The following is a 21,686-nucleotide window of genomic DNA, read 5'->3' as shown; positions in this document are numbered from 1 at the left end:
AAATGCAGTCAATTAAGCACAAACGCGAGGCCTTGGAGCTGAAAACTCAGTTGGAGGCCTCGTCTTCAAAACTTGTTGTTCTTTCCTCTGCAGTAGAAGAACAGGACGCTGCAGAGCTCCATCTGACAGCAAAACTACACACTGAAGAGCAACAGCCATCTGCAGAAAACCAGCCAACTGAAGGTAAAACTAATAAAACTGTTCCTAGTGTTCGGCCCAAGGACGGTGCCCGTTTTCAGCCTGTCTTAGTGCAATCAGATGAACTAAATGCAACAGTTTCAATTCCAGCTGTGTCTAAAAGAGCATCAGATCAGCTCATGCCTTCCTCACAGAGCAATATAAACCATGATAAGTTGACAAATATCCTTCAGTGCCAAAATGATATTACAGTATTTCTTGTAAAGCAACAACTCTCCAATCTTCCACATAAAGAGATTCCAATATTCAGTGGTGATGTTTTGTCATATAGACCATTTATCAGAGCCTTTGAACATGCTGTTGAACTGAAGACTGACGATGCAGATAGACTTATTTTTTGGATCAGTACACAACCAACCTTCCCAGAGATCTTGTAAGGAGTTGTCTCTACATGAGCCCAGACAGAGGCTATAGGAGAGCAAAGGATCTGCTAAAGGAGCACTATGGAGACGAATTCAAAATTTGCTCTGCTTACATGAAGAAGGCATTAGACTGGCCTGCAATTAAATCTGAAGACCCGAAAGCATTACAAGCCTTCACAATATCCCTGAGAAGTTGCTGTAATGTTATGGAAGAGATGAAATATTCAGGAGAAATCAACCTATCATCAAACATGATAAACCTGACCGTGAAACCTCCTTACAAGCTGAGAGAAAGGTGGAGATTGCATGTGTGTGAATTTGGGGAGAGGCGAAACAGTCGACCAAGATTTACCGATCTTGTTGAGTTTTTAGAGAAGCAGGTGAGAATAGTATCTGACCCAGTGTATGGTGATATCCAGGATAGGCCCCCTAAAAGTAAACAGAAACTGTCCAGTAAAACCAAGTCTAAGTCCAATGGAAACAGCTTTGCAACTACAGTCTCCACTGCTGTTTCTCAGCCTGCTGAAAACCCCAAAAGCACTAACTTTCATCTGTCTTGCTGCCTGTGCAGCAGAAATCACACTTTGCACTGCGTTCCAGGACAAGAGACACAGAGATAAAGTGAACTTCTTAAAATAAAATGATCTGTGTTTTGGCTGCTTGCAACATGGTCACATAAGTAAACACTGTGGACATTAACTTACCTGTTCAGTGTGTGTGTGTGTGTGTGTGTGTTCTAAACAACATCCAACTGCCCTCCATATGTACAGAGCACCAAAAATAGAAAATCAGAGACAGAGCAGTAAAACAGAAGCAATATTAAACCCCTCTAGAGAAACCATGGTACTGCATCCCAAAGCATGTGGGCATATTGGGGCTGGTACCAGGGCTGGCAATGTACTGTCAGTGGTACCTGTAAAAGTAAAAGCTGGTAAAGGTCAAAAGGTCATAGAGGTGTATGCGTTCATAGATCCAGGCAGCACAGATACGTTCTGTACAGAACGCCTCATGTCCCAGCTAGGAAAATCAAACATCTTACTGAAAACTATGAGTCATGAGAAGTTGGTGCCAACATATGTAGTTTCAGACCTTGAGGTATCAGGATTGGATGAAAACGACTTCTTTAAGCTACCGAATACATTCACCCAAAAGGAAATGCCTGTCACTGCTGACAACATACCAAGAAAGCAGGATCTTGCCAGATGGTCATATCTGCAAAATGTTAAAATTCCAGAGATGGACAGTAATATTGAGCTACTGATAGGAACCAGTGCCTACAAAATCATCTAACCCTGGGAAATTGTTAACAGTCAAGGTAATGGACCATATGCTGTGAAGACCCAAGTGGGCTGGATAATTAATGGACCTTTAAAAGCAGGTGAACTCAGTGGATGCAGTGACTGTTCTCATGCTCCAGCAGTAAATAGAATATCTGTTGCAAATTTTGAAAAATTGGTGATAAGTCAGTACAATCACGATTTCAGTGAGAAGGCATCAGAGGAAAAGCGTGAGTTGTCATATGAGGATAAAAAATTCCTCCAAATTGCAAATGATTCAGTCTCACTGCTAGATGGACACTATGTTCTTAACTTGCCCTTCAGGAAGGATGTGCAAATGCCAAACAATCGCCATATCGTCATGCAACATCTCCTGAGTCTACAACGAAAATTTAAGAGAAATGAATCATTCCACAAAGAATACACAGCCTGTCTCAGTGATGTTATAGCTAATGGACATGCTGAGCTTGTCCCACAGGTTGAACTGAATGAAGCTGATGGTAGAACCTGGTATATCCCACATCATGGAGTCTACCATCCCAAGAAGAAAACCCTAAGGGTGGTGTTTGACTGTGGTGCTGCATATCAGGGTAGGGCACTCTATTCTGAACTTCTTCAAGGTCCTGATTTAACCAACTCATTAATTGGTGTCCTACTCAGATTTAGACTGGAGTCTGTTGTACTTACAGCAGATGTAAAGTCTATGTCTCACCAAGTCAGGGTCTCTAAGCCAGACATAGTCTTCCTGCGCTTCTTGTGGTGGCCAGAGGGGGACATTGACCAGGACCCAGTAGATCATCGCATGCTGGTGCATATATTTGGAGCTGTTTCGTCTCCTAGCTGTGCTAGTTTTGCCCTGTGAAGAACAGCTGAAAACAATCCTCACTACGGACGGCAGGTAACAGACACCATAATGAAAACCTTCTATGTGGACGATTGTCTCACGTCTGTGCCTACAGTTCAGGAAGCAGTGCAGCTGACATCAGACCTTGTGCAGCAAATGAGGTTTCCACCTCAGCAAGTGGGTAAGCAACAGCAGATCTGTACTGTTGACCATAAAAGAGGAGGAGAGAGGGAAAGACATCAGATGTCTGGATCTTGATAAAGAGCAGCTACCAGTTGACCGTGCAATTGGACTGCAATGGAGTATGGAGGATGACAACTTCAGGTTTGATGTTACAATTCCTGAAAAGCCACACACAAGGAGGGGACTGTTGTCAATGGTAAGCCCCGTGTTTGACCCACTAGGCATCCTAGCACCCCTCACTCTTCCAGCTAAACAGCTGTTACAGCAGCTCTGTAAACAGAGCTATGGATGGGATGAGCCAATACCTGCAATCCAGTCAAAACAATGGATTAGTTGGATCCAGGATATTCCCAAACTAACAGACTTCAATGTGAGATGATGCATTAGACCCAGTGAGTTTGGAAAGCCATGCTGGATATGGAGCAGAAAGCTACCTTAGGATGACCAAAAATAGAGGTGAGATATACATCTCCTACGTGGTAGTAAAGGCAAGAGTAGCGCCTTTAAAGCAAATGACCATACCCAAGCTTGAGCTCCCTGCTGCAGTATTGTCTGTTAGACTAGATAAAATGCTCAAAAAAGAGGTGCAGCTCCCCTTAGAAAGTTCCCTGTTCTGGACTGATAGCCAAGCAGTGTTAAAATACATAGCCAGTGAGAGTGCAAGATTTCACACATTTGTGGCTAACAGGGTCTCTGTTATAAGAGAGAATACTGATGTTCAGCAGTGGAGATTTATCTACAGCAAGCAAAACCCAGCAGATGAAGCATCCAGGGGGCTGAGCGTAAAGAAATTCATGGAAAACAGGCGTTGAATTCATGGCCCAGAACTCCTGTGGGAACCCCAGCACACATGGCCAGCAGAAACTAAAAACCATGAATCTTTAACTCAAGATGACCCAGAGGTCAAAGGTCGCACAGTTGTGTGTAATGTCTCAGTGCAAGATGTTTCAAGTCCAACTCATAAACTTCTACACTTCTTCTCCGATTGGACCAGATTACTAAGAGCAGTTGCTTGGTATCAAAGGCTTGGAAAGATCCTGCTAGCCCTGGCTGCTAAAAGAAAAGAGCTGGCTTCTATGGTCAACACTCGTTCTCAACAGCAGAAGTTGATGAAACAACTGCAAGCCTTCAAATCTACACTCAGTGGTCAGTGTATAACTCTGAAAGATCTTGGCAATGCAGAGAAAGACATCATATCATACACTCAGAAGCAAGCAATCCAATGTGAATATGAGAAATTAGCAACGACACCATCTAGCATCCAAAAATCAAGCTCCATTTTCAGGCTTGACCCATTCTTGAAAGATGGGCTGCTGAGAGTAGGAGGAAGATTGTCACGGGCAGCCCTGTCTGAAACCATCAAGCACCCCATCATTCTTCCCAAACGGGGTCACATCTCTGACTTGTTGCTCCACCACATTCATAAAAGGTATGGTCACTGTGGAAGAAATTATATTCTTTGACAGCTGCAAAAGAAATAACGGATAATTAACGGAAACTGCAGCAAGAAGAGCCATTTCAAAGTATATTTTCTGCAGAAGGCTTAAAGGCAAAACAGGAGAACAGAAGATGGCTGATTTGCCTCCAGAGAGAACCCTACCAGATCTCCCACCTTTTACACATGTTGGTATGGACTACTTCGGGCCAATAGAAACCAAACAAGGATGAGGTCTAGTGAACAGACATAGTGTGCTTTTTACCTGTATATCTTCCAGAGCTGTGCATCTGGAGATGGCCTGCTCCCTCAACACAGACTCCTGTATCCATGCTATAAGGAGGTTTATCTGCCGACGAGGTCAGGTAAAACACATCCGGTCAGACAATGGCACCAATCTTGTCAGTGCAGAAAACGAACTAAGAAAAGCTTTGTCCAGTCTCAGCCCCAGTAAAATCCAGGATGCCATGATGGACAGAGGTATGAGCTGGAGCTTCAATCCACCTGGAGCGTCTCACCATGGCGGAGTGTGGGAAAGGTTAATTAAATCAGTAAAGTGGGTTCTGAATTCACTGCTGCACTAACAAAGAGTTGACGACGAGGGTCTATACACATTGCTCTGTGAGGTGGAAGCAATCCTTAATAATCGCACAATCACCATCATGTCCTCTGACCCTTTTGATTTAGAGCCACTTACACCAAACCACATCCTCCTACTGAACTCTCAACCTGTTCTTCCCCCCGGTGAGTTTTCCAAAGCTGACTCCTACTCCAGGCGCCGGTGGAAGCAAATACAGTACCTGTCCGACCTGTTCTAGAAGAAATGGACACAAGAATACTTATCACTGATGCAGGAAAGACAGAAGTGGTCCAGTGTCAAGAAGAACTTTAATCCTGGGGACATTGTGGTAATAGTAGACCCTACCTCACCACGGTCTAAATGGCCTCTAGGAAGAATCTTGGAGACAAAGCCTGATTCTAAGGGACTGGTGAAGTCAGTTAAACTCAAAACAAAAGCTGGCATTTTAGAGCATCCAATTACAAAGCGCTGTCTGCTCCTAGAGGAAAAGTAACTCTTCTTTTTGTTTAACAATGGTAGATATCGGCTCCTTTAATACAATGTTTGTAAATGTTAATGCTAAGACTAAACATTTAGGGGCCGGATGTGTAGGAGCCAGGATAATTGTTTTTCTTTGATTAATTTCTTTTATTAACTGTTTTTCTTGAGTTGTCCCCATCAAGTGGCTGAAAGATGGGGATAAAAGCCAAGGAGGGTGCCAGGAAAGTGTGGCTACCAAGGAGAAACAGTCTTTTGACCACACCACACATCCAAGGCCTGCAGCAAAATTCATCCTTAGTTTATCTTCAGCATCCTACGCCGTTTTTGTTTCTAAGTTTCAAAGAAGTTTTGTTACAATAAATAGTGCTTTATTTTTAAACCATTTTTTTCTGTGGATATTATTTTCTTTAGGATGGGTGTCAGTTCAGACACCTAGGTACAGCCACCACAGTGGCTATATAGGTGCAGGAATAGCCACATGTATATTTGTGAACATAGACAAAAAAAGTACTGAAAACTTCAATATGACAAATACAGTACAGTAACATAAGACAGAGGAATACTTGAGAACTGAATAACATTCTCAGGGAAAGCAGTCCTGTACTCTCCATCCCTCCTCTTAACACACTCCAAAAAGACCTGATGGCCATGTCTTTGTACAGCCTATTCATTTTGTATGTATTTCCCCGTTTTCACCCAATCTATATCATTTTTACAGCAAAGATTCACCTAATCTTCACAACTACAACTTCTATAAGTCAGCATTCCACAGAATCTCTCCCTTCATTTACATTTTACTCTGCTCTGTGCAATCCCATGAAATCAGTCTTCATTTACCACTGCCATTTGCAGATAATGCAGACTAACCTCATTACATAGAGTGATCCTTGTGGGTTTTAAAAGGTCCGGCACATTCACCTCCTTGTGCCATATATGGATGGTAATCAGTCATATCCTTCTTAGCCTCAGTGACTTGCCCTACTCCACAGGAATCTCAGTACAAGATCCCCACAGCTTGAAGGAGCACAGACATCTTGTTGTAATGTGACCCCCTTAGGGTACAAATCATCAAGATGCTGCCAGTCTTTCATAAGATACATCGGAGGGGGAAATGATGACGGTAATTCATGATGTATAGAAAAAATAATTTGAATACATCCTTCATTTAACACTTTTGAACTATTTTAAGTATTACAGTTTTTCTCAATTGATAAGACACTGTTCCTGAAAAATAGCACACATTTCCCAACAAACTGCACAGTATTTTCTTTATTTGAACACAGTTCACAAAGCACTGCACACTTGTGTCAAAAGCGCACTTTATTGTCAAAATTTGAACTTTGTTTTCAAAATTAAGACACACAAAGCAAAACTAGGACACTGCACTGCTAAATACAAAACATTCTTCTCACTGTGTTTTCACAAGAAGTATAAAATAATGATACAGTCCTCAAAAATGACAACTTAAACACAAATGCATCCTATAAATGAATCAGAGGGAGCCATTGCAGTGCCTGATGACTGTACATTTCAAAATAAAAATAATGCTAGACAAAAAAGACAGCACTGCATTGTACACAGTACAGTTTGCAGATATTTACACCACATCTGCATCAATTCTTTCAGCCTGGTCAGGCCACAGGACCTCATCAACATCACAAGCTATGTTTTCTCTGGCCAGGCAACGTGGAAAGAAAGACCTAGTGTGTCTGATCCAGCCCTGACATGCATCAATAGAAACATCACCACATGCCAAAACCACTGATTGCAAGAGATTTTCCCAAAGTATGGCTGCTGCTCATATACCTTCCACCTCCATGTAGAGAAGAATTCTTCTATAGGATTCAGAAAGGGAGAATCACAATAACTTGAGGGTTCACATCGAACCATTACCTAATCAATAGTCGTCTATGAAAACTAACATTGTCCCAGACAGCAACAAAAACTGCATCTTCTTGCCAAACGCCCTGCTGCACCCATGTCAGTAGGCCCTCACCAAGTCCATCTAGGAAAGTCAACAAATGCTGGGTGTTCTATGGGTCCAGAACTACACGACGGTGAATTACTCCAAGATTGCTTATTGCAGCACAGAGGGTTACGTTGCCCCACGCTGACCTGGACGTTGACTACAGCCCGTTGTCCAATGATGTTTCTCCCTCTTCTCCTCCTCTTGGCCAGGTTGAAACCAGCCTCATCCACATAGATGTATTCATGTGTATCATCAGAATCCAACTGAAAAACTCTCTGGAACAAACGCACATGAAACAGAGAAAAAGTCAGTCATGTACACTTTCTGTAATTTTACCAGCACTTGTGAACCAGAATTACGCATTAGATTTTTTACAGTATTCTTAGAACATTTCTGACTGCTTGTATTGTTCCAGGATAGACATGTCACTGAGGTGACAAACAACATTTACATACCATGTAAAGTGGTCCAGGACCAGGTACATGGACAGGTCCAGGTTCTGGTTCTGGCTGTGGTCTAGGTCATCCACGTTCTCTTCTTCCAACATGACCTCTTCCTCCTCTGACATCCATCCTGAACAGCTAATGCTGTTTCCCAGCAGGTTTTATAGTGTGCAGTTCAATGGCAAAAATGTTTTCAGTTTTGACCTGTTTATTTCTGTAGCCCTTCACAACAGCCCAAAAGGTGACCAAAGTGCTTCACAGTGATGTAAGCTCAAAGCACACATCTTTTGTTCATAACATCCAACTATATTGCTTTTGCTCCTGCTGTGTAGGGGTAAGTGTGTGTACAGTGTAAATCTTCACAATGATTTGAATGACTTGCTCAGAGTGCATGTGAAACACAATGAAGCTGAGAATGGACAAGATTTTTTTTTCTCTGAAATAATAATATACACTATTGTTCAAAATTTTGGGGTCACCCAGGCAATTTCATGTTATCCATGAAAACTCACACTTTTATTCATGTGCCAATATGATTGCACGAGGGTTATAATTTAATGTTATCTTCATTGAAAAAAAAAATTCTTTCAAAAATAAGGACATTTCTAAGTGACCCCAAACTTTTGAACGGTAGTGTATCTTTTTTTATTCCTAAAACTAAGCCTTGCCTTGTTAGATATTCACCCGACTTTCCCACTGACAACAACATGCACCTTGACACTACTGATCTTAAACAGAATTTCATGCACAATGTGCAGTGTGTTCAAGCGCACCATGAACTGTTTCAAGCACAGCATGAAATGCCATTCAAAGGCAGGGACTGAGTGCTTTATATTCCAATGGTCACTTTTGCTGCACCAACGCTGTTACTTACCAAAAAACCTTTTCCAGTGTCATGTATTGTGTAAAATGACATGTTTTTACTTGTTCTGACCTCCCTCTAACAGTGATATATGGAAGCATGCCGTGCTTAAATACAATGACACTAATAGCTAGGAGTGAAGGCCAGACCTGGGGGTAAATGACTGTGACTGACATATCTCATCCTGTATTCTGTTTTCCCCACAGCACAGTGTCTCTGATCCTCCTGTTCTCCCAATACCTCAGCAAAGTGAATGTTCCAATGATTGCGTACAAGGACAAGAAGTGGAAGGTTTTCCAGTATCCACTCTTCAAACTCTTTTCTGTGAGTTTCCAAATGTATCCACATTCTGCTTGTCTTCTACTATTGAATAAACAAAGACAATTGAATTTCAGGATCCACAAAACATGTTCATAATATCCTTGCCTTGCTTCAACACTACACATTTAGATTTCAACATACACTGTAAAACATCATCTGGTATCAAACCAAAGCCTGATTGTCTACTTTGAGTGGGTTGAATCGTTTTTGGAGAGATAAAAATCTCAAGACAAAGCAATTCATTATTCATAGATAGTGTTTGTATCCTCGAATCAGTTTATTTATTTATTTTACAATATTGTTATCTTCCTGAGCAGATATTTTGCTTTTATTTCTTTACTTATTTATTGTAGAAGATTATATGTAACTGAGCACATACATCATCAGCACGAATTGAACTTGTTTTCTAAAAAAAAAGATTACTGGAAGAACATGTTTTTGGCTGTTTGGCATTTTTTGAGGCTAAGTCTTTATTTGCAAGTCTTGGTAGTCAGAAAAATTAATTATTTTCACTTTGTAAAAACTCTGGCCATGTAGGAACAACACAAAATATTTTATAAATACAAAAACTAAACTAAATTAAAAAGTGCTACGCTGGGCCAAGCTAACAAGTAAAAGAATACAAAATCAGGTGCTCCTCAAGACTAAAGCTAGATGAAAGCATGATGACTCTCCCAGTTCTTATCAGTGGAAGTCTTTAGTGTTGGTCTTTGTCCAGGGTGTCACCTAGATGAATACTCTCTGAGTCGAAACATGTTGGATTATCCATCCACCAATAAAAACTTTAGTATTTTAATCAAAGTGCCTCAGATACTTATTGGATGGAAGACCAGTACTGTGTGCTTCCAGTAACAAAAAGTGGAACTTTTTTTTTGTTCATCTTTACAAAATATTCCAATTTATTCTAAGTATACACATTTTCTGATTTCAAGCAATGCCAATTGGGTAAACTGAAAGTAGTCATAATGATACAGATGTCACCTTAACCTGAAGAAAAAAAAGCTTAGAATTAAGCTAGCGTAGCTTCAAATACTGACACATTTCAAAATGTGCTTAAAACCATTTTTTTAATTGTTTCTTGTCAACCTAAGTTCTGCCGTGGTTTTTAGGAGTAGGGTGGGGATACAGTGAAGGGGAAGTCTTCCCTGTCTGATTTGATGGCACATGGACAGAGGGTGTCCTATGGCTCCTGTCAGGTATAGACTTCCTGTGATGATTGAACAGCACTGAATGATCAGTTGAGCAGTCAATGAGGATTTTTTTTGTTTGTTTTTTTAAAACATCTAGCCTTCATTCAGTCAAAGACACATGCTCTGCATAACATCTTCCCTGCTTTACATTCATGCAGTTGCATACCTTGTCTGTGTCGGGGCCGACACACATAGTCACAACTCTCTGTAGCTGTCAATCAGACACATGCATTGAATCTTGCCTCGATTTTGATGAAAGTGTGAGAGATCAACTGTGGTGTGATCTGCTTCTGAATATACAAATTAACCATTTTCATCAATGTGCAAGACATTTTAGCCAATATTGGCAGCAGTTTAGAGCATGGTTGGATGTGCTTTGAAGCGTCTGGGTGTGAATTTGTATAATTCCATGAATGCCTAGAAGGATGGTGAGGATTTGTGCTAATGAAATGCTGAGTCCACAGGTAGAGGAGCAACAGAATGACAAAAATATCAAACTGAAGGCAGAAATTTTGCCCGTGAGCTAAATACCTGAGTCAGAAGCCCTTTGAAATAATTAATGTAAGACAGCCCTACACATTTTGACAGAATGACTCAAAAATCCAGCGAAGCCTAAAAAACTGATAAAAAAAACCCCAAAGGTCTCTTATTCATAGAGTAAACAAGATCATTTGTTTGTAACTATTCATCAGTATTTCTCTTCCATCATCAAAATATGCCACACAAATTATAAACTGCTATGCTTTTGAGAGTTAAGAAATTGGATCAGGATTTATATGGAATGTAAGAGTGAGTCCACATAATCCATTATGTGAGGTTAGCTAACAACCAGTAGTCCACACAGTGTCTTTGCCAAGTCCTGTTCATAATCGAGGTATCATGTGATGCGTGACATATTTTAACCATATTAGATGTAAACAAATTTGTAGTTTAAACATGACTTGCTCTCTAATTTCTTTTCTTTTTAATGCACCACACACACTCACAGCTTGGGGGTAGGTCTGGGACGGCTCGGGGAACTTGGGTCAGGGTAGGCTGCAGAGTAGCCATCCTCTGTGGTCCTCTGGCCCGCCCCCTGGACGCCTCGCCCAGCCTCCCCACTTTTAATGCACCACATGACACTCAGGGTTACACTATCACGGTACAGGGATAATGTCTCCAGTCTGGGATCGGGAGACATTAATAGGGAGTAATGGGGGGATCTCACTAATATGGCCTCACTGGTGGGACCCGGCCCCCTTATAGCTATGGGGTGGCGGGGGTGGACCATCATCCATGTTGCTGTGGCTGGGGGGTCCCTGGGACCTGGGGGATAAGGCCTGGGGGGGTTCTCCTGCGTGCCCGACGGGTCCAGGCTGGTGCGATGGCTCTTGGTGGGCTGCGGGGGCTGGATTGGCCGTCCTGGTGGGCGCTGGGGCTGTACTGCGGGCTGGTGGCATGTGGTGGCTCTGTCCTGGTGGGTTGTCAGGGCGCATTGTGGGGTGTGGGGGCCCTGGGTGTACTGCGCTCACCTGGGGCCTGGTGCGGGGGGTATGCAGGGTGCCTCCCTGTTGGCGTCGCCAGGCCCCACCACACTGTCCATTTTTGTCGGTAGCTGCTCCCTCTTGTTCTCCGGGTTCGCGTCGTTCACGGTGGCCCCGGTGACTCTCTGGGGGCGCCACCCTGTGGCTCCTACGGCCCGGGGGGAGGGGTGCCCTGTTGGCTTGGCCCTGCCTTGCCATGATTGCTGTTCTGGGCTTCGGGGTTCTTCACACTTGCATGTTTGATCAGGTCTTGCCAGCTACTGCCGAGTCCCATTTCAGCGAATGATGGGACCCGCCAGATTGTGCTGAGAATCTCTCCAGAGTCTCTACCCTAAACTCATTCTCTCTTGCACTAGTATCCTCTTCTGGCCTATTCTATTCTATTCTATACTGTCAAGACATCCACAATTATGGTGCTCAGTACCATTTGTTTAATTATTTATTTATTGAATCTCTTTTTCTTTTGTGTTGGTTTGATTTTCTTTTCTGTTTTCAATTTTTTTCTGTTTTATTGATGGGCAGTTAGTAGTTGGGAATAACACACCACCTTACAATCTTTAATTGCAATAGCTCCGCCTGTTAATTTCTATCCCTGTTCGTCCTGTTTGTCCTGTTCGTCTTGTCCAGTCTTTGTTTCCCCCACACATCACTGAGGTGTAGCACTGCCCTCCCTGGCTTATAATAGGGAATTCTAATAAAGAATATCTGCTTAGCTTTCAGGGAGGGCCGGTGATGGTCACACACATGCACTAAATATTAAAATATTTGGCTGCAAGACTAAAATATGCATCAATCTCATACAATGTTGACACCTCTTTTGTGGAGTTAAACAATGAGAACAAATGCAGACCAAAAAAAAATAAATAAATAAACAAACATGACTTCCTTGTAAATGTCATATAATTTTCTTCATTGGCTATATAGTTGAGAGTGTGGAGATGGTATCAAAGCAAAAGTGAAAAAAAAACCCTAATAAATAGACTTTACCAGAAGGCTTTTCTTCTCTTGAGCTACTGTTTGACTGTCTTGAGGAGGCCAGGAAATGATGAAAGCATTCTTGTGCACAGCTCTTTACTCACACATAATCCCTGTAAAAATGTAAAAGAATAGCACACCGGTGCCCAAGGCATATGGTACACTTGCGCATAAGGGCTCAAATTTCTACACAACTGAGCTGCACTTTAATTAATGTTGTAAAAGAGCTTCTCCCTGAAATGTAAGACTGCGACATAATTGGAAATGTTTCAAGTTTAGAAGAGCCACAAAGTCCGTGTTAGGTGGTTGGGCTGTAAGTCCTCAACAGGACTTACACCTAGTAGATTGGGCTTCATGTCCTGTATGGGAATGTTATTCTTAAGACTTAAAGACCACCTTTGGTGAAAATGTGTTTTGTTCTACCTTGTTAACATGTTTATATGGTATTTTGTTACATGCTAGAAGATACATCATTAGTGAAATAAGTGTGTCATGGCTGAGCATTTCCACCTTGAAACTGCACTGTACCCATGACACTCGAGAAGACATCAATTCACAAGTCAGGGTTTCATATATACCAAACCTAAAGAACTCTTCCTGTCACCCAGCAGCATAGGACTTTCCTTATCATTACTCTGCCTCAGAATTGGTGTCCAGTTTTAACATTAATCGCTGAATTACTCCAATATTATAAATTGCCATTGCATAGAGGAGAATCTTTTCACTATGTTTCAGCAATCATAGGTGAGCTGGCAGAGTTGCAGTGGGTTGGAAGGTGTGGGTCGAGAAGGAGGTGGGGAGTTAATAGAACTGCACATTTTAGAGGAAAAGAAACCTCTAAATATGTTCTAAAATACATGGAAACTAGATTTTAGGAGATAAATCAATAACATAGTGTCTACTTTCATTTTCACTTGCTGTGTGGTTGTGTTTAGGCACCAAAACTATATTATAGTAACCCTCTCACTAGATGTTTAAAGATTCTCCTCCACCTTCTGGGATGAGTCCCAACCCATCTAATATGTGACTGGGTGGATTAAATAGAGTGGCAGTTGGAAAACAATAAAATAGATGGCAGAGGTATGGTATATTGACTAAAAATGTGTTTGTGATACAATATCTTTCCCTCAAAAAGTAAATGAGAATGCAGTTTTGTTGTGTAGCGATGTAATTTTTAGGAGACATAGCCACAAATTTAAAACAGGTTTAAAACAGTACAGCAGTAACATTTATGAAAAATGCCATTTCACTTATGATTCAGTATCAAACAGTTGTGGAATCATTATCAATGTCATACTTGAACAATTTATGATTATACAGGACAAAGCAGTTACTTTGCAGGAACATATGCTTCAGAAGAATTTTACCCAATAGCTGGGGTTGCAGGTAGGGGTGGACTGTTTTATTTGCTTTAAGATAGATTGTACTGTCACTGGTTGATAAAAATGAGATAAATGGCAAATAATGATTGCTATGTAGGCTATGTGAAACTATTATTGTAAGTAATTTAAATATGTTACTCTGTGTCTTCAGTGTTCAAAATATGCACTGAATAGAATCTCTTCAGGCCCTAAGGAGTTGTTTCAAAAGAGCTTTACGAAATTGGCTGAGTTAAAATGTACCAACATTTTCTCTATCTGATAATAATTTCTAGGCTTTGTTTGGCATGTGTGGTGGCTGGTTGGTCTGCTTCTTACTGACCATCTTTGACGTCCTGCCTACAAAGTCGGATCAGTATGGCTTCTCCGCCAGGACGGACATCAGCCTGGATGCTGTGAAAAACTCCCCATGGTTTCATGTTCCTTACCCAGGTAAGTGCATAGATATTATACCTTCAACCCCTCAAACACTGGACTATTTTTATACACCTACACATCCCCAACTTGATTCTGTATAGCCAAAATTAACAATCTTGAGCTCTATAGATAAATGGCACTTGGGAAACTTTTGAGAAGCAATACGTCTTTGTGTCTTTATCAACAGGCCAGAGTGGCATTTGAAAATCTACAGCAAAGTAATGACATTCTGCCTAATTCGAGAGTAATAACAGCCTTTTAACAAAGAGGCAGTTGTCTATTTTCTACTGCAGGAACTGAATTATGCCTGTTCCAACTACAAGAACCACTACTGTAGAGCCTCTTTCAGGGCTATTTTTATGAGAGAAAAAAGTACCTGCTCCAGGGTAGCTACTAATTGGTTAAACTCAGACAAGACAAATGCTAACTTAGTTAAAATCAGAGAAGATAAAATTTTTTATCCCGTTTCAATGTCCTCATTGAGTATCAGGCATCTCCTCTTCACAATGCCATTTACAATTGGTTAATATAACAAAGATCCATTGTTCTATGTCCTATGTCCTCATCAAACAGGAGTTATGTTCAGTAATTGTTATCTGTACACTACCATTCAAAAGTTTGGGTTCACTTAGAAATGTCCTTATTTTTGAAAGAAAATCAGTTTTTGTCAATGAAGATAACATTAAATTAATCAGAAATACAGTCTAGACATTGTTAATGTGGTAAATGAGTATTCTAGCTGATTTTTAATGGAATATCTACATAGAGGTACAGAGGCCCATTTACAGCAACCATCACTCCTGTGTTCTAATGCTACATTGTGTTAGCTAATGGTGTTGAAAGGCTCATTGATGATTAGAAAACCCTTGTGCTATTATGTTAGCACATGAATAAATGTGTGGGTTTTCATGGAGAACATGAAATTGCCTAGGTGACCCCAAACTTTTGAACAGTAGTGTATATGTAAAAGGAAAATTACTCTTTCCCTTTTCTAAGGTCATAATGGCCTTTAGACAGGCAGACGCTGCAGGAGATTAGATATTGTCTGTTGACGTGACTATGCAGACTAGTTGTCTCTATGCTGGTCTGTAAGCTAAATCTGACCTTCTCCCTACTACAATATATACCCAAAGATTGGAGAGAATCCTCAGAACTGATGCTGGCATTGCTCATATGCACTGCTGCTTTGTCGGTGTCACTTCTCCTGATATCAGTACACCTTATTTGCAACCTAAGTCATCTTAATCTCCATTGTGTCTTTGTTTCTGTCTCTTCATCCTCTCTTGACCTCGCTGAAATTGCACAACAGCATATATGTATGCATTTTTATGTGTGTGTATGTGTATACAGAACACATTTTACAATAACCATTTGTAAAGTAATGCCGTCTGATGTCCTGCAGTGGTTCTATCACTAAAGAACAATCTTTCAGCTACTGCTGCTTTACATATATGTCCTAACTGGTTTGACTCTGCTGAGTAAAATGGTACAATTCACTTGACATGTCTCCCATCACTGACAAACATCCAAACCAACGGAAAATTGAAGTCATGCTATGCTGCATGCTTTACATCTGCTTCTTAGTGATTCGTTACATTGTTTCTGCATGAAAAATGATCAACCACTGCTGTGACTGCTTAAATCTTATTGGCTGAAAACTTAATTAATGTCTAAAAATGTCTAAAACCTGATGATCTATAAATTTACAGATTTTTCTATTTGCATCGAGACAGCAAACCTCTTGTGAACAGTCGTTTGGCTATAGCTAACGGTTCGCAGGATTTTGCATGTGGAACATATGATTCATTGTTTCGAAAACCACATGATGTAGTAGGAAAAATTCAGAAACCTTTGGAACTGTCATTTTTTAGAACCAATCACAATAATCATGTTTGACATTAGTGTTATATAAATATTTCTCAGTAAAGCTAAATTTCATTTTTTTCACAATATTGAATGCATATGTCTGCCAAAAATATGGATTTGGGGACTTTAGAAAACTCCCTTGTAGGGTCAGTCTGATCTCAGCTTTCTTATGGATGGAAGTGAATGGCAAAGTCCATTTTATGGCTTTGATTAATTACACTTGCTACTAGCTGTTTGCAACTTGAACTTGAACATCGTCATCCACTGTAGGAGAAGAAAAAAACTGACAAATACAACAGTTTTATATGATAGCAAGTGCAACGCATCCACTGTAAATCTTTTAAAAACTGTGCATGTGTTTTTGGCAGGATCTAGTTACTAAATTTGCTTAAGGTTAGATTAGCATACTTGCATAGTGTGTTGTTCCTGCAGTGTCATGCATTAAGAGGAATAACACTGAAGAAAAATATATTGATGTTGCTATGACATAATACTCAACACATCAAATCGCATCATATTGAATTGCATTACATTGATATTATCATAATGACACAGATTCATATCAAATCTAGGGGCAGAAACCAGCTGAATTTTCTTTCCGACCTAGCATGAATAGGTGACCATATGCTTGTATGTAAGAATGCTTAAACATTTGCATGTGCACAAGGTTTACATTTGAGCATGTCTTACTGTAACTACAATTGGGGTAGTCATCGTGACAAATTTTTCATGATTGTCATGATGTTTTTCTCAGAAACAGTGGTCCAGTTGTAGTCCAACTTAACCAACAGAGTGTGCAGTGTTAAAATACTTAGAATACTAATATTAAGGTTCTTGTGTAACTGACATCTACAGAGAACATGATCCGACACATGCTTCCTGCCTTTGTAACTTGGGTTCATTTGAGGTAGAGACATTGCAGAGAATTTGAAACAGGCTTTGAGCCAACCATGTCCACAGGACTAAATACTTTGAATGCTGATTACATTTTAATTCATTGGCAGTGAACTTCAAAAGATACTTGGACTTATTTACTAGCACAACAGCCCCTGTATAACTGCACTATGAAAAACGCAAACATTTTTTTTTTACATCAGCAAACCTAATAAAATGTATAATACCTGTGTACTGCTGTGCTAAGGAGGCATAAAACACATAGCATCAGAAAAACTGTCTTAATTACAACAGTAACAGAGAGCTAGAATCTCGTATTCTCCCGTTGAGTTGTTAGTGTGAGGAAATCACAGATAATTTTTCCTCTGTGGTGACTGCTGAGATGACTTTGTTGTATTAGAATCTTTTAAAATAGTAGATATTAAAACCTTAGCATGTTTAGCTCTGTCCAGATGTCTCCTAACAATCTGAATAAAGTCTGCATGGTGTGTGTGTGTACAACTCGTCCACAAATTCCTGAGCAGTTTAAAAGAAGGGTTATATAAAAGAAAGAAAATAAATCCCTTTATTTTAATGAAAGAACCCTCTAGGTCATTTCAGGCCACCTTCTAGAAGCTTGCTAACCCCTCAGTCAAAACAAAATAAACCTTTCAGCTAAATTTTGTTAATGTGCTACCAGGAGCTGGAGCAATGATTGTTTGTTTTTATCTTCCTTCATAGTCTTGAAGAAACTGAAATATGTTTACTTTGTGTCTGCAGGTCAATGGGGCTTACCCACAGTGAGTTTGTCTTCAGTGTTGGGTATGATGGCGGGCGTCTTGGCATCTACCATGGAATCCATTGGTGACTACTATGCATGTGCTCGTTTGTCTGGTGCGCCTCCACCACCCACTCATGCCATCAACAGAGGCATCGCCGTGGAGGGCATTGGTTGCATCCTGGCTGCACTGTGGGGAACTGGAAATGGCACCACTTCCTACAGCCAAAATATTGCTGCACTTGGCATTACTAAGGTACACACCATAGTTATCTCTGGTTAGGCTGTGGGGTTCTTTAGGGTTGAATTACTTGAATTTTTGGCCACTGGGGTTCTGACAATGCCACAAGCCAGATACATCATCACCTCATTACAGCTTACATGGTAGCAAATAGTTACCACATTAGCCGCACATTAGAATTTATTTAGAATCATGTTCCTGCCAATTTGATGAATGTAGATGTAATATTTTCTCTCCTTTTAGCCATTGTTTGGCCTCCCACTACTCAGATTGTATTCAGAAATTTCACTCAGATACATTAGAGATAGTGAAACTGTCTGGCTCTTTAGCTGCTACACATTTCATTTTCTTTGCCAGATGCTAAAAGTTTGTGCCAGACTCAATAGAATGGCTACAAGTCTAATTCTGACTTTGATTCTTTGGCTGCCATCCACAAACTCTGTTTGCTTTTGGGGTTACTTGGCAGAGCAGAGGTTAACTGCTTTTTAGCATGTCCCCTTAGAAAAAATCCCCATTGTTCTCTTTAATGCCAGAACATTATGATAAAAACACAAGTGGACTTCTGTGTCTAAACCTTTGGCCTGGTAAGATGCAAGCAAGGATCACATCGTACCCAAAATTAAATGTGCTGTTTCATCATCAGTGCCTCATCTGGAACTTGATAAAAAGTACATAGTTTTAAATGTAAAAAAGCAGGATTTAGTTTTATAGAGTTGGAGAAATCCCTCAATAACATGTAATTCTTCTCTTTCATGTATACTATTAATTATACTGAAACATTCCACATTTTTAGACAATGTTTGTCTCGTTAATTCCAGACTTTTCCCACACTGCATTATCTTCACATGTGATGCACACAGTTACACATCACAACATGCCGAATGGAAGTAAAGGACAATAGGCTAAATGGCCAATGGAAAGCACAAGCAATGTTGATTGAGTAGGAATAGCTCTGCTGGCTAAGGGCCTCTTCTCTTGTAACAAATCAATTCATGCTGATGATACTATTTATGATTCATCTACTATGGCCATGATCCAGAATTTCCTGGTATAGGGTGTGAGATCAAGGGGCTGATTCAAGAAATATTTTTTTAATCCCAGATAGGAAGATTGCTCAATTCACATCCTCACTAACAACATACATACACTGAATGTAGAACAGATCAGTAGCACAACTCACAGTTATCACTGTTTTCCTTCTCTCTCTGTCTTCTGTGAATATCGGTTAATGCAACATTCCTGTAATGCCATTTTGTCCTGGACACAGGGACAAAACCTAAAATCTCAAAATGTTATCCCGGTTACATAAAGGTCAAGTATAAGTATAAATTTAAAATGTTTGTACAGTTGTGTATCAGGAGTGAAATCGTCTTTACTGCTCAATGTTTTGGTGGACAGACCTGTAAAATCTCCCAAACAGAGGCAGTAACCAGGGTAATCAGAGTCAGATATGATTTTGTTTGACCTTTTCATTATAGTCTTGTGATAAAATGGATGAGGAAGCGTGTAATTAATTAATTAAATAACTGATTGTGTGCTGTAGTTGTTTGTGAGTCTCACTGTCTGACCACACTAATCAGTTGAATGATAGCCAGATAGAACTGGAGGAGGAGGAAGAGTCTGTGTTTCACTTTCAAATACAATCTTTGCAGAACTTTTGTGAAAAAAAAAATGAAACGGATAAAATTCTGTTTGCTTGAAGTGGAAAAAAAAATTCAGACCACCATTCCATTGTAATAAATTACTGCCTTTAAAAGATATTATCTTCACACTCCGGGAAAACTGAAAAAAGGCTAAAAAGTAGAATAATTAATGATGACTGTGTAAATCTTTGAAAATCAGTATCCATAAAGATGCCGGCATGTTCTGTGTTATAAAAAAAAAGCCCCTTTGTAGAGTTGTCATGAATGGGGATATTAGCTATTGGTTTTTGCAGTAAAATTGGGTACTTGGGGGTCTATGGGGATTGAATCACTTTTGGAGTCAGTCTCAAGTATTCATTTGAGGAACTGCAGTTTTTGGCACTTCTCTGTTGGCTTTAGTTTTCACTCTTGGAAGTTGTTACTTTATGTAAACATAGCAATCGGGAGTTTAGCACCTACATCTCCTCTGTCTAAGACCTTCACCTTAATGCGGCAGTCATTGTGCTCTGACCACATCAGCCTGTCTGGTGAACTTTCCAACTATAAACAACAGGTGCCATGTTCCAGTAGAGGATCTAATGCACTCGATCACTGCTATGGTAGGATAAAAACGATTTATCATTCGTTCTAGAGGGACATGCTAGGAAAGCTTGACCCATCTGAAAATACAGACAGAATTGAAATCCACCTATTCTAACATCTGAATCCAGTCAGTGCAGAACTACAAAAGTCACTGAAACTCAGAGAGGCTGTTTCAAATGCTCTGACAGGCACATATTTACTGCAGGTCATATACACTTTTGCATAAACAGAAGAAGTGTAACACAATAGCAATAATAAACTGCATGAACACAGACATTTAACCTATAAACAAGGAAAATAATTCCCTTCTGCCAGTTTATGTCCAGAGGGTGATGAGGCCCCTGTTCAGGAAAGCAATAAAGAGGAAAGCAGAAGGCCAAGGCCAAAACAGGATCAGTCCAGCTGTACTAAACTGCCTGTGCAGCTGAACTTGGTCCAGTGTTTCCTAACATGTCTAACATTTCCTTTCATAGAGGTATAGTTTCATAGTATTTCAAAAATGCAACTATAAACCCTGTGTCAAAATCAAGCAAGACCTCCAACCTCGACAGCGTCAAATGAATTGCTGTGACATCTGTAATCATAAAGTCATTTGAGTGAATCATCTCTCCTAACTGAAATCCAAGACCTCCCCTGTGTTGGACACATGCCATTTTGCATTTTGGGGCCAACAGGTCTGTTGAGGATGCTGTTAGCTTAGCTCTCAATCACATATTACATTGGCTAGAGACATGCTGCAATCCATTCACTGACTTCAACCAATAAATCCAAACATTCTTGCAATACACTGTGGAACATGAACACTGACTCCCATATATGCAACTGAGTTTGGAGCTCACTGTGGAAGAATGACTATTTGTCTCGCTTTCTGTCCAATCACCTTGTCTCTTCTCCATGACGGCTCTGCTAGGACAAATATACAGACGAAAAAACCATAACTGACCGATATCATGAGCAGGTAGCACAAGCAGTCATGTGGTGACTTGAACAATAGCTCAATACACGAGAAACACAAGAACTACTTGCACTTTTAATGCATAGCCCTATCTCCTGGAGCCTATCCCAGCTGACTCGGGCGAAGGCAGGGGACACCCTCGACAGGTCACCAGTCTGTCGCAGGGCTACATATACAGACAAACAATCACTCTCACATTCACACCTACGGGCAATTTAGAATGATCAATTAACCTCAGCATATTTTTGGACTGTGGGAGGAAGCTGGAGTACCCGGAGAAAACCCACGCATGCACAGGGAGAACATGCAA

The 21,686-nt window shown here is 40.4% G+C and overlaps 1 protein-coding gene across 1 annotated transcript in view; it reads left to right on the top strand.

The window, feature by feature from the left end:
- The window catches only part of si:dkey-106n21.1 (solute carrier family 23 member 2), a 64,546-nt gene that overhangs the window by 31,732 nt on the left and 11,128 nt on the right, over positions 1-21,686 (top strand). The window contains exons 6-8 of the mRNA XM_023276597.3: positions 8,840-8,957; positions 14,297-14,453; positions 17,958-18,211. Coding sequence (XP_023132365.2) covers positions 8,840-8,957; positions 14,297-14,453; positions 17,958-18,211 — 529 coding nt within the window. The remainder of the gene's footprint in view (positions 1-8,839; positions 8,958-14,296; positions 14,454-17,957; positions 18,212-21,686) is intronic.

This window comes from Amphiprion ocellaris, chromosome 3, assembly GCF_022539595.1.
Source record: "Amphiprion ocellaris isolate individual 3 ecotype Okinawa chromosome 3, ASM2253959v1, whole genome shotgun sequence".
In the NCBI taxonomy this organism is placed as follows: Eukaryota; Metazoa; Chordata; class Actinopteri; family Pomacentridae; genus Amphiprion; species Amphiprion ocellaris.
The sequence above is the reverse complement of the archived record's forward strand: the minus strand, read 5'-3'. Positions and strand labels throughout refer to the sequence as shown.